Source organism: Scomber scombrus, chromosome 6, assembly GCF_963691925.1.
Source record: "Scomber scombrus chromosome 6, fScoSco1.1, whole genome shotgun sequence".
NCBI classification, from domain to species: Eukaryota; Metazoa; Chordata; class Actinopteri; order Scombriformes; family Scombridae; genus Scomber; species Scomber scombrus.
The window spans coordinates 29417085-29434009 of NC_084975.1; the positions used below are offsets into that span (position 1 = coordinate 29417085).

Here is a 16925-nt window from a genome sequence, read left to right on the forward strand (position 1 = left end):
TTTCACTGATATTTTAAACTGTAAAATATCAAAGCCTCCATTATGTATTTGATACATAAGTGTTTGATAACCACATTTGAAGGGTCATTGCTAAAAAATGTGTGTTCATGTATATATTCTGTACATATAACATTATCAACCAATATATCAATATCAGAATTGTTTTGCTCCCTAATACTGATATTGGCATCGGCCCATAAAATGCAATAACGGTCGGGCCTATTAAAAAGTGCAAAATGTTAATCTTATGGTGTCCTGTTGGTTCCTACAGTGATGGGGGCAGAAAGCAAGTGATCCTGAAGTTCTGCTCTGAAAAAAGGTAGAAAATCAACATCTGTTTCAACCTCCTGGATATCACTGTCTGTGTTTTTATTTCTCAGTTAATAAGCAAATTCTATTCTTTGTGTTTCTTAGCGATGACAAGCAACAGCTGAAGATGTTCAGGTACAGTGAGCTGACAAAGAGTTAGAGGAAACACACTCATTTTTGACATGTTTCCAACAGTTTTCTACACTTTTCAAGTCATTACTTCAGGATTAAGACGCAGAACAACAACCTCTGTTATGTTGTAGGATCAACAACAGCAGCCTGCTGCCCACTGATATGACTCTGCTGTGCAGGAGATTGACCAAGTGTTGCTCCCGTTTGGAGTTAGAGTAAGTTTAATGATTGTATATGCATATGAATATTATTTTATGATTAATACAACAGGTAGACATTTATACACTATGATGTGCCAGTTTGTCTCACAGCTTGTTGAGAGACGAGGCTATTGTGAATCTGCTGAAAGTCCTGCCCAAGATGGTGTCACTGCAGAGACTCAAGTAAGACCTACACACACGCATGAATTATGTGGATGGTTTTGAGTGTGAGAGTGAGTAAAGATGTCTCCAATGTTCTTTTTTTTATTATTATTATTGTTATTACTATGTGAAACTGAAATAATCCCTGTTGGCAGTATAAACAGGAATCCTACATACAAACAGTATGCAGAAAATAAGAAGCATACACACAGAGTGGTGACCAGAAATATAAGGTGCACCAGTTCTTTCTGTAGCCTATCCTCTCCTCTCTTCCTCCTCAGTGTCAGCCACAGTATTAAATCCACAGCCGGAGCATTGAAGCTGATCAACTGTTTGACTGGTAGTGGAAGAGTCACAGCAGCAGAGCTCAGGTACTGCATCTGTCAAGAAATCAACTTGACACAAAATCAAAGTTTAATTCATTTCTGTATGGGTCAGTGATGTTTTTTTGTGTCCATGTGGTTAAGTCAAATTTAAAGGGGTTAAAATGTGAAAATAAACGTATGAATAACTTGCTCACATTCTTTTTTTGTGGAACCAGCATAAAATTTCTGCTTTGAATCCATTTTGAGAGAATATATTAGAGGATTATGGCAAAAATGTCTAAGTGGTGTAACCATAAAATTTTTGTACCAAATAATTCAACTTACTTAAAAACACTAAATTCTCAATAAATCACCATATCAACTAGTTTGGCAAGATAATGGAATACTATTCCAAATATTACATTTAATCTGTGGAATCATGTCAATCAAGAACCATTTTAAAAAAAATTTAAAAATGAAGTAATTGTTTGTATAAGTACACTTAAATACACTGTATGTGGATCAAATATTTAATATTTATCTTTCTTTTGTGGTTATACCATTTGACATTTTCAGGATCATTTAGCCTTTAGGTTAAAAAAAATGGTGCAAATGTCATTTCAAATGACATAAAACCAATAAAAACATAAAATGTACATTTTAACAAAACTGATGCTGCTTTAAAACTATTTTTTTAAGACATTTTTTAATTGCTCATTTTGCCAAACCCTTATTTGTCACTGACCCATATGCTGGCACTCTTAAGTAATGTGTTTGTGTAATAATTATATGCATTTTTGTCACTGAACATGTTTTTAACTCTCTTTCAGGCCTCAGAGTGAATCCTTCATTCATTTTGACGAGGTGAAAGCAGAACAAGCCAGCTGCAGGTCAGTGCACTGTCCACCCGTATAACCAAAAAAAAAACTGGTTGGGTGGGGTTTTTTTGTTGTTGTTTTTTTCCTTCAGGCAGCTCAGTTTGTCATCCATCCAAGCATTCGTTTGGCACAGACACAGGATATCAGATCTAGCTCTTTAGTTTCTCTTTCAGTCTGACTGCCAGGGTATGTGGTTTAGCTTGCAAATAACGAGCTCTGCCAGCACTGGCAGAAAGAGCCGTTTACCGCAAGTGACGACAGAAAAAGGCAGTTAATATACATTTTGCAATAACAGTCTAACGAACATCCTCCTTCTGTGAAGTGCTGTCTGGTCTGTGTGTCATGTGACCTGCTTCATGTAATCAGCACTAAATAAGGAATTACTTAATCAGCAGAGAAACACTGTCTGACTGTATGTGTACACAGGTTCACTCATTTCAGCCTGAACACTGAGAACATGGAGCTACTGCTGGAGATCCTACAGCATGGTCCCCAACTGTCTGACTTAGAGTATGAGACACACACACACACACACACACACACACACACACACACACACACACACACACACACACACACATACACACACACACACACACACACACACACACACAAAACACACACACACACACACACACACACACACACATGCAAAACACACACACACACACAGACACACACACATTCACACCTTTCTGTCTACATAATCTACATACTAATATTACTCACTCACTTCCTATTGACATTAACACTATTCTCTCTTTTCACTGCAGTTTGTCAAGTAACCAACTGGATGATGAAGCAGTGAAACATTTGGTGGATTCTCTACCAAAGCTTAACATCACCAGATATATCAAGTAAGATACATGTTGTGAAATGTATTCATTGGTAGCTGCTGTGTAGAGACAACTTAGACAATTCCAGCAGCTGCAGGAACATATAACAATTTTTTCCACTTTTTTGCAGTTGATTACCATTAATTGCAAATTTGTGCCTGATTAGACTGATATATTTTCAGCAGATATTGGCTAGGATACATTTTATATTCATGTTTGACCCACATATTTTCGTTTTTGTGTGTTATTATTTGAGTTTTTTTATGAATAAAAAATTAATTTCCAGTGAAAATGAAAACTTACTGATCAGAATGTACTGCCTTATAATTACATTCACTATCACTGTCTTCTATTTATTATTACTCGGCTGTGAAGTTGTAAAATATCATTTTAGCCAGATTTAAGCAATTGCCAAAAAATGTGTATGTATATTAAATGTTTATTTCAAAAGGGAATATTAAAAAAAAGAAAAATCCCAAATGTCATTTATATATGCATAGGTGTAGTAATGTAACATACTGTACATATGACAGTGAAAGGGTTAACTATAGAGTAACACTTTCATGGTCTTAAATGTTTGTTCCTTTGCAGTCTGAGCAACAACAGACTGACCCAGCAGGGGTTGTTGGATGTGGCCAGCACACTGTGTACCTGTGACAACGTCTCTGGTGTAGAAGTTGGGTGAGTCTGTGCACCGAGTGAACGAATGACTAAGAAAACAATGAAATACATGATGTCACACTATATCCTCGGACTTGACTTTGTGATTGTGATTCTGTCTGCTGATAGCTCGGGAGCCGAGGAGAGGTGTCTCATCTGGTTCGGACAATGCGGGGGTTGCCAAAAAACTCTGAGGTTGGTCAACAATTCAAAAATCTCAATATAGAAGCAAATAAAAGAATAAAGTAAATAAGTACAGAGACACAGTGTGTTTTATATACAGTGCACACATCATTCCGACTTCTTATTGAACCCACAAGTACAATGGTTTGGCAGAGTCTTTCTGTTTTGACTCACACCTCAACCCTCACACCACTGCCATTACCACTACGGCCTTTTGATGTGTGGAGTAAGGTATGTGAGGTATCCCTGATGCACATTTAACAAAACCCATCACTTCACAGAACAATTTGATCGATGTGTGTGTGATGGTTTTTGAAATTTCACACAGTTTTAATCTCATCAGTCAATTTTTTTGCGTAAGATACAACCTGTATGAAGTTTTTTATACTTAAGGTGTCCCAAAATCACCCGCAACATGCATTGACAGATGGAAAACAAACAGGAAGTGTCAGCCATGTAGTTTACACGCAGCAGCACACACACACACACACACATTGCACCCATCGGTTATGCAGTTTATACTTTTGGGAAACCCATCATGTATTGAGTTATTCTTACTTCTCTCTCTCTCTCTTCAGTTTCAGAGGGAGTAGTTTGGAACATGATCATCTGGTCAGATTAGCAGAGATGGTGTCCAACTGTCCCCGTCTGACCAAACTGGAGTAAGTATGTCCACCTTCAGACCGTTTCTGAAGCTTAGAAACAGACTGTACATTCAAATTGATGTTCCTGTATTACTTTAAATAAAAATGTAATGGCTTTTTATGTGTGCCCCGCAGGTTCATTATACTGCTAATCTTAGCATTATTTTAAAACTGATTTTTGAGGAAACTTTTATGAAAGATTAAAAGGGAAAATGTCATGGAAATTGCTCAAAATATATTGGATTTTTTTTTTTTTTTTTTTAATGCAAAAGGACAAATGAATGAATTTGGCTTTCAATTGAATTTTTCTATTTTGAATTAGTTCTATTTTACTACTTGGACTTTTCTGTTAATTCTATGTTATTGTTTATTCTTCATAACCCACCTTTCATGTCTGTTTCACTTCATTACTTTTACTCTTTTGCTCCTTACAGCTCTGGTTTTACTCACTTTATAGATAGTGACTTTTATTTTATTCTTTCCTTTTATATATTTTTAACATTTTATTAATCTTTTATTAGCTATTTTTTTTGTTTCCTGAATTCCTATTTTTTTTAATGAGTTCCTGTTTTTAATGAGTATGTTTATCTTCATTTGTTTTGACTATGTTAAGCAGCTGTGTGTTACATCACAATGTATGAAAAGTGCTATACAAATAAAGTTTGATTGATTGGTTGATTGAAAGACTTGAATCCGTATTCCACAGCCTTCTTCAGCAAAGCTTTACTTTTTCATTCCTAGAGAGCTGCCAGTTCAAGCTTCTCAACTGAGAGTGGAGATAAAACTGAAAGAAATTCATCAGAAGGGCGTCCAATAAAAAGCCTGACTTGTTATCGCCTTGACTTTCTTTGTATAAGATTATTCAGGGTTAGTTCTTCTTTTTCATGCTATTACCTGATACTTAATGATCATCTGTGATTGGTCCACAGGTTCAAGAACAACCAGCTGAAGTCAGAGTGGATTGAACATTTTGTCAAAGTGTTGAACAGCAGTCAGAGAGGAGGCATTCTCAGGTGAGAGAGAGTACAGTAGACATAGTTTGAGCCGTTTGCTCCTAAAAGGAAATGTAAAATGACATTCCACATTTGGGAACGTAGCTTTTTAACATTTGGAATCACAAGTTTTTGGTCTTGACATTTGCAGAATCAAAGACGTAAGATTTTTTTGTTTTGTTTGTTTGTTTATTTAGCTTTAGTCTTCTTTTTTTTTTTTTTTTAAAGCTTTTTCTTTTTTTTATATCATTTTTTATATCACTTAAGTCACAACTGAACTTTCTCCTGTCTCCGTTGTGAACTATTGAATTCTATTGTTTTATGTATTTGTGTATTATTATATCAGTATCAGTTTTGAGGAGCGTTGGATCAGATCTGTGGAAGCTGTTCGTTTGGTGTGTCGTTGTCTGGAGCTTAACAGCAACATACGAGCAATCAGGTGAGACACACACACACACACACACACACACACACATTCAGGATATACACTTTCAGAGATGTTCATTGTACAATGTCCCAAATCAAGTTTACAGTATCTGTATTAGTCATGAATAACACCCTCTAAACACATTTACCTTGCAGGGTGCACCACACCACGCTACACCTGTCTTTGATGAAATCCACCCAACAGACTTTAGTGAGGTAATAAATGTCAAATGTCCCTTGTAATTCTGCTAAATATTCAACTTTAAAGTGTTTCAGGCTTTGTTATAGTTAATATATAAAAATGTAATGAACTAATGCGTCATTTTGTGTCATCTGTCTTTGTGTTTTCAGCGCTGACTCAGCAGATCCAGCTCCATCAATGGCTACAGAGAAAATAGGGTACCTCTTATTTAATTTAAATGCACTGCCTGATGAATCCAAAAAGGGGTTTTTTTTTTTTAATTAGCAACATTGTGGTCTGGAGAAAAACACAACTACTACATGTTATACTGTGCAAATGTTTCTACAATGTAACTGAATGTAACTCCCTCTCCTCTCCTCTCCTCTCCTCTCCTCTCCTCTCCTCTCCTCTCCTCTCCTCTCCTCTCCTCTCCTCTCCTCTCCTCTCCTCTCCTCTCCTCTCCTCTCCTCTCCTCCAGCCTTGTGGACTGTGAAGTACATGACTACCATATTGCAGCTATGAGCAGCATCATCAAGAGGTGTCCTTTACTGACAGAGTTGGAGTAAGTTGGACTTCTTTTTTCTTGTATGAATATAATTCATATATAATACAAGACATATTTCTGAATAATGTTTGTTCTCATTATTCCCAGTTTTTCAAACAACAGCCTGAGTTTAAATGGAGCTGAGTTCCTCTGTTCTGTTCTTCCCTCACTACCAAATCTCACCTCTCTCAGGTTAGACTTTTTTTGCCCCATTTGACACATCCGATGCCTATTTTAAAGCTCTAGCATGACAAGCATCCACTTTTGTCTTTTCCAGCATTGGCTCCAAAGGGGTTATGGATGAGAAGCTGTCAGAGGCCCTGCTGCAGTCTACAGCCATTCAGAGCTTAAAGTGAACATCACACACACACACACACACACACACACACACACACACACACACACACACACACACACACACACACACAACCATTAACACACATTTTATTCCTTTTCGAGAGCCTTTTCTCTTCATTTCATCTCATTGCTGAGTGTGAATAAAGGCACTCTGAATGATTTAGCATCACTCCTCCTCTCATATTATTATTGTCATGTTGCAAAGCGGACCATATTTAGGTCTGGGGGCTAGGTCAGGTAATTCACAACTAAACTTAACCAGCCAAGCTCTGTTAACATTGGTAGGACAGTGTTATAGTACATTCAAAAAGACATTCTACAGACATACAGTACATGTAAAAAAACTAATATTGGGGCCGTCTGACAGGCACGTACAGTACTTTTTGTGTTCGTTTCCTTACAAGATCATCAATGTTTTATGTATTATTAAAGACATCTTTTTTTGTCTCTCTCTCCCAGTTTATCAGGTCATTTCATTTATGACCCAGCAGCTCAGATTATCACCAAAGTGTTGCACCGTCTCCGATCACTCAAGTAAGCATTCAACATTCAGTAATATATAGTGTGTCTGTGGAAATGCAAATGAAATGTTACATAATTTATAGTTATTAACATGATCCACGTCCATCATGTAAAACATAAAGTTGTAATCATGTGGAAAGATCTGTCCCACACAATGTATGAAGAGAAAAGTTAGTGTTTGACTTGTCTTTTCTAGTCTGTCCCATTGTAGATGGACAGCAACTGCAGGGCTGCTGCTTGTCAAAGCACTGGGACAGTGTGTCAGTCTGGAAGAACTTTGGTAAAACATACAAAGACACACACATGCATGTATATATGGGTCAATGACATGATGCAAACCAGTGTCCAATTGGTGTAAGCAGTATTTTTCATAAAAATCTGATAATATACAGGAAATAGATCTATAGAAATAGAGTCTTTGTAGAAACACACCAAAAATCCAAAATGTTTCTTTTAATGTGATGTTTTAAAATGAAGTCATTATTTGTATTATAAGTACACTTAAATACACTGTAGGTGGATCAAATATTTCATATTTATCATTTTTTGTGGTTACACCATTTGACATTTTCAGGAGCATTCAGTCTTTTTGTAAAACATGGTGCAAATGTCATTCCAAATGACATAAGATCAACAAAAAATACAAAATATATATATTAACAAACTGATGCAAACCTGAAGATATTTTTGAATTGCTTATCTTGCCAACTCTTTTTTGTCACTGACCCATACATATGCATAATAAATGTGTGCACAAAAATGTCCGATTGACTGGCTTTGATAATGTCTAATGTCTTTCTGTGTGTGTGTGTGTTTGTGTGTTTGTGTGTGCACCCCAAGTCTGGAGTCTGTGCACCTGGTTGAGAACAGCAGGTTGGCTCTGGCCCAAGCACTGAGGAATACCCGCTCCATACGCAGTCTCAAGTGAGGAACTCCCTTTAGTCTACTGTAACATTCTCATTGAAGCATGATACACCAAACCTCCATCCAAAAGTTATTGCATTAAATTATTTCAGCAGTAGTAAAGGCATCCCCTCTGAGACCAGTGAAATGTGGTCCGTTTATAGCCACTCACAACATAGTAATAAAGAAATATTTAATACATGTATGGAAGCTTGCAAAGCATTTTGGCAGACATCTTTATTTTTACTGCTAAAGTCACATTGACACACTACTCACACATGTCCAAGGCCCCCTCTAATAATCTGATCTATTTACGATGCCATGCATTTGCTTACACTTGCTGCTCATATTGCAGCCACTGCTGTTACAGCTCAGCATACCAGCATGTCATCAGCTCTGCATGAATCCCTCCCGCCCAACCCAGGGAAATGTATAATTGCCCAATCTCTCATAGTGCTAAGCCGTTAAATGTTGCTCCCTGATGAGCGACAGGGTCAGAATGTAGAATGCAACTGTTTATAGTGTAATGTAAATCATATTTACATGAATATCAATTATCTGGACATGAGCTGAACACCACTCAACTTTTTTTCCCTGTCAATCACCTGCTGGGTCTCCATTCAGCTTAACTATAACAATTTCTCAAAGGGGTCTGATTGTTTGATTATACAGCAAATGTGTCCCTGTTTATGTCGATTGTGTGTATGTGTGTGTTTGTGTGTGTGTACCAGGCTAAATAAGATTGCTACAGAAATGGGACGACCAGAAACAAACGCTGTACTGGATCTCCTATCTTCTATGGAGGGACTGACACGAATGGAGGAGATAGAGTGAGTTATGCGGACACTCCTTCCTTTCAATCTGTTACAAATTAAAAGCCATCATCGGTGATGTGTCGTTGTCTTTCTCTTGTGGTTTCAGGTTGGAGGGATGGAGGATGGCTGATACAGGAGCAGAATGGCTCATCAGACTCCTTCCTATCTGGACAGAACTCAGGAAGATCAGGTATCCTGGACCCTCAGAATCAAGGCCCCTGGGCACAGAAGCTCATGTCCCCTAAACAACTTTTATTTTATTCTGATTGGATAACACTGCTGTCGTTGGAAACCTTGTAACTCCATATTTTGTTTGGACATATTAGATTTCTGACAGTGACCATAATTAGCAGCATCAAGAGAATCGGTCATGCCTTTTGTTTTATTTCTATAGAGAAGGATAAAAAATAATAATAATAAAAAAATAATAAAAAGACATTCAAGCCCTTTTCTGCTCAATGGCCTCTGGGCACTTACCCAGATTGCTGTATGGTAGATCCAGCCATGCTCAGAATGACATCGGGTCACTTTTGCTCTGATTTTCTTGATTTTACTTGATATCCCTAGTTTTACTTGATAGTCCTTAGTATGAAATAAAACAATCAGTGTACACCCCAATGCTTGCATTTTCAAGTTATTATTCTAAACTGGCTCATCACCAGGGTGTGTACTCACTCCACTTCATTGATGGTTGATACAGTTATCATCCATGTATGAGCATATAATATTTTATTTATTATTCTATGCTCTGTTGTAGGAAGAGGTTAAGAATGGTCAGAACTAAAGCAGTCAGCAGCTCCATAAATGTTTAATCCTACACTTCCCATAATGCAACATCTTTTATTACAGTTTGTACTGCAGGCAATTGGCTAGAAATGTCATACATCAAGTTCAGACAGAGACAACCCCAATGACATGGTCAGGGTTATTATATTACTTCTCCTGGCAAGTAAACAGAGCTTCGTGTGCAAAACCAATGGAAGGAACGCCCCTTGTCCTTCTCTAAATGGTTTACAGTATGTGCTCCGCTGAGATTTTTAATAAGCTGTTTGCTGTTAAGTTGTACCAAAATATCACAGGCTTCCCCTCAGAGTCACTGACAGAGTAATTCAAAACACACACGGGCCATTTTATTAGGGCTCTCACCACCCGCCCTCTCTATGGTGAGTGGTGACCAGCTGTCCCCATTCGGCAGCCTGTTCTTCCTATCCAAGAGTGGGAATGACAGGGACACTTCTGGCTCAGGAATTTGGTCTTCATTAGTTGCTGCTGTTGCTATGTATATGATTCATTACATGTTGTATAATCACTCTACATCTATTATAGCACTTCAAATGCTTCACAGCTCCTATTAAAGTGACTGTACATAATTTGACAATTTCTGAGTTTAGCACCACCCAGTGGCAGATTTCAGAAATGACAGTATGGCAAAGAACAATATTTTTTTTTGCTTCAGAATCATTTCAAAGACGCTCAGAACTTATTAAATCAAACACATAGTGGCTTTAACGTTTTAATGTGGCTTTAATTCAAATCTCATTTTATTCTGAACACATCGAGGCTTTAAAAGAACGTTCAAACTGCAGTATCATGTTACATTGAATGTTGAGTGTTTGTGTGTTTGTTTTGCAGTCTATCAGACAACCATATCAGTGATCAATCAGGAGAGAAGCTGCTAGAGGCCTTGAGGATCTGCTGTCACCTGGAGGAGCTCCAGTAAGGACGTTTTTCACATATGTGCTGCCTGTATGCAAGACAACACAATATTTTGGTCAAACCAACACTCAAATCGGATTGCCTTTCGTCTTTACTACCATATGTAAAAACTTCTAGTCTTCAAAATTGGGTTCTTATATGATACGTCTAATTTTGTCTAATTTGAAATGCAAATGACATTTTTTTTATTTTTATGCATATCGATGTGCATTTATGAAGTAAAACATCTGCCTTTGTTCTCCTTTAAGCCTGTCTAGGAACAGTCTGGGTGACCTCGCTGCTGCCAAGATGGCCCTCGTTCTGCCATCACTGACACACCTCGTTGTCTTAGAGTAAGTCTCACACGATGCACATTCAGGCATAAATCCTTTTGGTATTTATTACATTTATCACAGTTATCCTGAGGTTCGCACATGTGTGTCTTATTCTAGTGTTTCAGAAAACAAAATTGGATGTGAAGGATCGGTGAGCCTATCCAAAGCAATAATGGGCACAAAGAACCTCACCAAGATTTAGTAAGTAACTCTCGTCAGCCCACTCCTGCTGTTTTGGGAACACAATGATGAATGACTATATTGCCGGATCATTAGATTAATATTAACTATGTTTCCTTTTCAGTCTGACCGCTGTCGGCACACCAGAGCTATGTGCTGTGGTTGCCAATCTGGCTCACTGTCCTCTCATACAGGATGTGGGGTGAGTTTACAAATTAACATGAAATAAGCTGTCAATAAGTAACAATGAAAACAAATATTAAAGGCACTGGGGGAGCGTTTTGCCTAAGTACCTTTTTATAACCTCATAAATGGTTCTCATTGGTAAACATGAGTGTGCCATGTGCACTTTACTAGAATTGCATAACACAAGATTGAATGCAAACTGTTTAGCTTACAGTGAGTGTTGCCAGCATTCAGCTCTGCCTATGATCACAACAAAGTGTACCTCACCAAAAGTAGCTTTGAGCATGTCATCAACCTATATGTGACATAAATATGATTGAGTCTGATTTAAAATGCGATGTCTGGAATGGTCTTTTATATTCTGTACATCTCTCTCTGTGTGTCTCTAGTCTGGGGTGGAATGGTTGTGGTGATGAAGTAGCGTTGGAGTTAGCCAGAGTTATGCCTCTCTGTCAGAAGATGACCAGAATCGAGTAAGTTTGTTCATACACACATGCACGCACGCACACACACACTGACCAGTGTAGACTCTTTTTTCATCCGCATTTATTCATTTAATTCTAGCATGATTTCAGGTGTTGTTTTTAGTTTTAGTTTTTAATTACTTTGTTTGTTTTTTGTTTATTTCTATAGCTTTACATTTTATCTTATCTTGACTTATGATGTTTAGTTTGGGAATCTAAGTTCAATTCTTTCCAACCTTATTTGGTTTGATACCGTACAGTATGGAATGGAATGGTCTAGAATAGTATGATATAGAATAGTATGATACAGAATGGTACTGTATGGTGCAGCATGGCATGGCACGATATGATGCAATGCAATGCAATAGGATATGATACAATACGATATATTTGGTAGGGTAGGATAGAGGAGGATACGGTACGATGTGATATGATATATGATACAATACGATACGTTATATATGGTAGGGTACGGTTCCATGTGATGTGATATGATAAGGTTTGTTATGTGTGTATTTCTTTGCAGTCTGGAATCCAACAGTGTTAGTGCTGCTGGAGTGGAGGCCCTGGTTAAAGCCCTGCAGTCGTGTCCTGCTCTGCAGCTCATCAGGTAAACTTCCTCAGGCAAAGTTTGGCTTAAGCAGGCACCTGTAGATTTTGCTTCTGAATGGCTTAATGCCTGATATATATTTTATCAGCTATACTTATAATATATCTAAACATTGAGAACATGAATGTGCTTTTCAGGTTGTGGAAAAACACAGTCCCTTCCAATGAAGCCCAGCAGCTCAGTCTGAAGGACAGGAGGTTGAACTTCTCACCCACCCTAATGTGATCTATATTGTTGGACCACTGATGGCTTTCTGATCATCAGTGTCAGCAGAGGTGATTTACTGCTCAAATACAACATCACTTCTGAGTTTGAACTTTTTGCTTTGCAGAATGACAATCAGAAATCATGAACAATTATCATACAGTCAATAACTAAGAGCTGTGTGGAAATTAGAAATCAATTGTGTATCGGATGACCAAGCAGCTGGTGTCTGGTGTCTTTAGACCACTGTGTGGTCTACTTTAGAAGAGAACTCGCTTAGATAAAGTAAAGACTACAGTGTATGTATAAGATTTCTCTCTTTTTTTTGGCATTCTCCTAAAATGTCTCAAAGTTTTAATTTCAACAGCTGCTTTAGGAAACAGATAAAGGAAATGTGTAAAAAGAAATCACAACGAAAGACAACATTTAATTTTAAGTAAATGTTCATGTATGACTTTGCACTTAAAGGCCTCTAGTTGGACTAGTTGGACTTTGGCCTATGAGAATTACTACAGTATATGCAGACAGACTAAGTTGTCACTTTGCACTGTAATGTGTTTACAATAATTAGAGACCACATTCGTGAAAACATAATAAATCATAAACTCACAGTGAAGGAAGAGTTAAGAGGGAGGACACCTCTCTCTATCATTAGCTTTCATGGTCATTTTAGGTTGTGGTCTCTATACAATTCGCGTATTTATTTCTGCTGTTAAAAAACTGAATTGTTTTGTTTTGAAGGTATTTATACTGCGTTTTTGACATACTAAGTCACATTTATACATGGAGATAATATTTGACATTGAATGAGAACTATTGATTATAATGCTGTTGGTGGTTTCATCACTGGTATAGTTATGGTTAAGTTTCTGTGTACCTTATTTTCTTTTTATTATAATATCTTCAGGTTTTGGAATTTTAAGTTGCACAGACTGAAATATCCTGACTTTACTGTCTGTTCAAAGTGTTTTTTAAAGATGAATATTCAGGTTGAAGTTTGAGTTCTCACATAAATGACCTTTATGCTTTACAGTCATTCATTTTGACTTGCAATGGCATGCCAATTATAAATAAATACAAAGTTTCTTGACTATTTTCTTTCTCTCTCTTTCTTTCTTTTACTTGGTTTTAATTTGTGTTGTTCTTGTTATCATAAACACAAAATGAACAGAAAACACAGGTTGGTATATTCAGAATATTACATTTATAGTTCAGTTATTCTTTTAACAGGCTCTTTGGCTTTTCTGTTTGTAAAGTCACACACAGTTTGCACCTATGGTTCAAAATCTATTGCTATCTGTTGTTACTCAACACACACACACACACACACACACACACACACACACACACACACACACACACACACACACACACACACACACACACACACACACACACACACACACACGGGAATCATTTACAACAGATTGCCCAATACCTTCCCCAATACACATAATCTAAATCATAAGTACTAACATTTGATTTTTTCTTTTCAGCTGTTACCGCTATATTTCCCAAATGCATGTTTTGTCTGTTCATGTCTCTCTATTATATTAGATTCTGTTTGTTCTTGTATCATCTGTTTTTCATCTCACTGAATAGTATTTAACAGATGCATCATGCTCACCATCCAGAGTGGAAAATTACACTCCCTTGGTTGTGTTGCACACCATTATATTAACACTAATAAGAGTTCATTTTTTTATTTAGTGAAGATGACACATCAACTTTTTACCTCCTCCTGCTGTCATTATAAAATAAAGATACTACTGCACTCTAAAATGCAGTTGCAGAAACATGTAGGTAAGCTTGTGTTTTTTGGATTTCCATCACAGTCTGGCTTGTAAGGTAAATTCCTTCACAGGGTCTGTAAGGCATAGGAGCCCCACAGTCACATAGGGTCCCTAATATGCACATTACTGTATGAGTGGATTCAAAGAGGCACTTATACTTGTACCCAGAGAGTTGTGGAGACACCTGCAGGTCATGGTTTTATTTTAGTTGGTTATTTTCTAGTAAAATAGAAAGTTTTTAGACAGGGAAAATTGGTTTTAAGACTAACATCCAGCCTGTCAGACTTGGGATATTTTAGTTGAGTCTAAATATTCACCACTGATTCTGAATAATACCATCAGGAGCAGTTGAAATGGCAGCTCTGCCTTCCAGTAATAAAGTTTGCTGAACAGTCATAGGAGTACATTTTATTTATGTTCATTTGGCGTCCTCTGGTGGTGAAGGCTGGTAGTGCAAATGCGATGCCACTTTCACAGTTATCTTAGTTGAGGATTCATATACACACATTTAACAAGACAAAAAACATTAACACAGTGATCACATATGTTTCATGGCAAGTTACACTTATATTAATAATAATGACAGTTTTAAAAATCAATAATGCATATATAAACGGGATTAAATAAATACAAAACAATTTACTACTGTGTAATATTAATAATGTCTGTTTGTCACAGTCTTTACAAAAAAGCACATTACTGTACTGCACATATATAACAGAACTAGTTGTGCGGTATCTGGGTGAATCAGGGTAGCATGAATGCAATTTGCTGGTGAAATAAAAAAGTTGATTTGTGATACCTGTGTTAACCACAAGAGGGTGCCACAAGAACAATACATTTATCATATTTTAGATTTTAGAATAGAATATAATATTACCACACCTGGATACCCAACTGGGAAAAGAGAGTAACTGACCAGGGGCCCGAGAACCCCAGGGCTGCCCAAATGCCTCAGGTTCACTTTGTTGCAGTTGATTTGTGATTGTTTGATTAATTAATTTTCTTCACAATATTCACCTCTAAAACACAATACTGATGTCATGGGGGCCTGAAGGTGTGTCCAGCTTTATTACCTGATGGTGTGGCCCTGTCTTATAGAAGGGCCCTGTGTCGAAACCAAGTTCTATAAGCTTCATTATTTCAGTTTGATAATATTATATGTTTTGCTTATAAAGTGCACATATTGCTAAATTAATTTGTGTTGAATCAAATGACAGCAGAACTGGATCCTGTACACAAATGACACAGAGAAACAGGGGCTTAATGGGGCCACATATCACATATGAATATTACATATATTTTATGTGACTGTAATTTTGAATACACTGATGAAAAGCATCACATGGTACTGCAGTCACACAGAATATATGTATATGAATGTCAAGTGAAAATAAGCGGTCATACTTTTTATAACAGCGCTTCTCAAACTTTTTCAGATCAAGGACCCCTAACCTGACCCTAATTAGACCATGGACCCCCATTTGATAAGATTTTATCCCAGGGTCCCCATCTGAAAAGACATTGACTTTTAAAATGTTTTTAAATATAGAAAGTGTATGACACTAATGACCAAAATTGGCATAGAAATATAATGAAAACTAGTTATTTCCGAGGATCCTTTATGGTCCCCGGACCACACTTTGAGAACCACTATTTTTATACAGTCAAGCACTTGGGACGGAAGTGCTTTGTGCGTGCTTAACAGTAAACGCTTTTATTGTGATAGCGCAGTCGTCGCACATCCGGTTTGGAGCTAGTTATTTCCCTCCAGCTTGACGTAGCTTCCTCCATCAGTGGCACTGCTGGGCAGAGAGGAGACGGTCCACCTACTAGGATGATTTCCACTCACTCACTGCTGCTCTGTGCAGGACACTCGGGTTAAAAAATGGCAACAACAACTTCAGTTTTCACTCTTTTGTAGAAAAATCGGCTTCTGGGAGATTTTATTCCTCCTCACTGTGCGCAGCAATTAAAGAAATTGCCCAACTAAAAGGCAGTGTAGAAGTTGGACGTCATTCATTGGGGTGAGTGTGGCATCAGTTTTCACATTTTGTCCCGCTTTAATATTCATCTGCAGAGATTGAACAGTTATTTGGTGTGTGTGTGTGTGTGTGTGTGTGTGTGTGTGTGTGTGTGTGTGTGTGTGTGTGTGTGTGTGTGTGTGTGTGTGTGTGTGTGGTGTTTGCTGTTAGAGGCGCACTTGAGAGGCAGCAAAGATGCGCTCAGTTGTTAAAATGACCAGAAAGGCAAAATGTGCAGAATGAGCTTAGAAACAGTGAGAGAAAGGAAGGATGGATGGATGGATGGATGGCACATTTTGCTGAACACCTTGTTAATATCAAAGGAAACACGCTCAGGTGCGTCTGTGTGTCATTAAAGAGACAGTTGCTGTTGCTGTTTTGATCA

At 37.5% G+C, this 16925-nt stretch overlaps 1 protein-coding gene across 1 annotated transcript in view; it reads left to right on the plus strand.

The window, feature by feature from the left end:
• The window catches only part of nlrc5 (NLR family, CARD domain containing 5), a 37028-nt gene extending 23212 nt beyond the window's left edge, over positions 1–13816 (plus strand). Inside the window, exons 27-56 of the mRNA XM_062420967.1 lie at positions 272–319; positions 415–444; positions 573–656; positions 741–824; positions 1085–1174; positions 1939–1998; positions 2413–2496; positions 2760–2843; positions 3414–3503; positions 3612–3677; positions 4244–4327; positions 5239–5322; positions 5648–5740; positions 5884–5943; positions 6079–6126; positions 6387–6470; positions 6561–6644; positions 6730–6804; positions 7269–7343; positions 7528–7611; positions 8172–8255; positions 8966–9064; positions 9156–9239; positions 10682–10765; positions 11014–11097; positions 11197–11280; positions 11384–11461; positions 11835–11918; positions 12436–12519; positions 12657–13816. Of these exons, the coding sequence (XP_062276951.1) occupies positions 272–319; positions 415–444; positions 573–656; positions 741–824; positions 1085–1174; positions 1939–1998; positions 2413–2496; positions 2760–2843; positions 3414–3503; positions 3612–3677; positions 4244–4327; positions 5239–5322; positions 5648–5740; positions 5884–5943; positions 6079–6126; positions 6387–6470; positions 6561–6644; positions 6730–6804; positions 7269–7343; positions 7528–7611; positions 8172–8255; positions 8966–9064; positions 9156–9239; positions 10682–10765; positions 11014–11097; positions 11197–11280; positions 11384–11461; positions 11835–11918; positions 12436–12519; positions 12657–12744 (2344 nt within the window). The 3' untranslated portion in view covers positions 12745–13816. The remainder of the gene's footprint in view (positions 1–271; positions 320–414; positions 445–572; positions 657–740; positions 825–1084; positions 1175–1938; positions 1999–2412; positions 2497–2759; positions 2844–3413; positions 3504–3611; positions 3678–4243; positions 4328–5238; positions 5323–5647; positions 5741–5883; positions 5944–6078; positions 6127–6386; positions 6471–6560; positions 6645–6729; positions 6805–7268; positions 7344–7527; positions 7612–8171; positions 8256–8965; positions 9065–9155; positions 9240–10681; positions 10766–11013; positions 11098–11196; positions 11281–11383; positions 11462–11834; positions 11919–12435; positions 12520–12656) is intronic.
• Positions 13817–16925: the final 3109 nt, after the last annotated feature.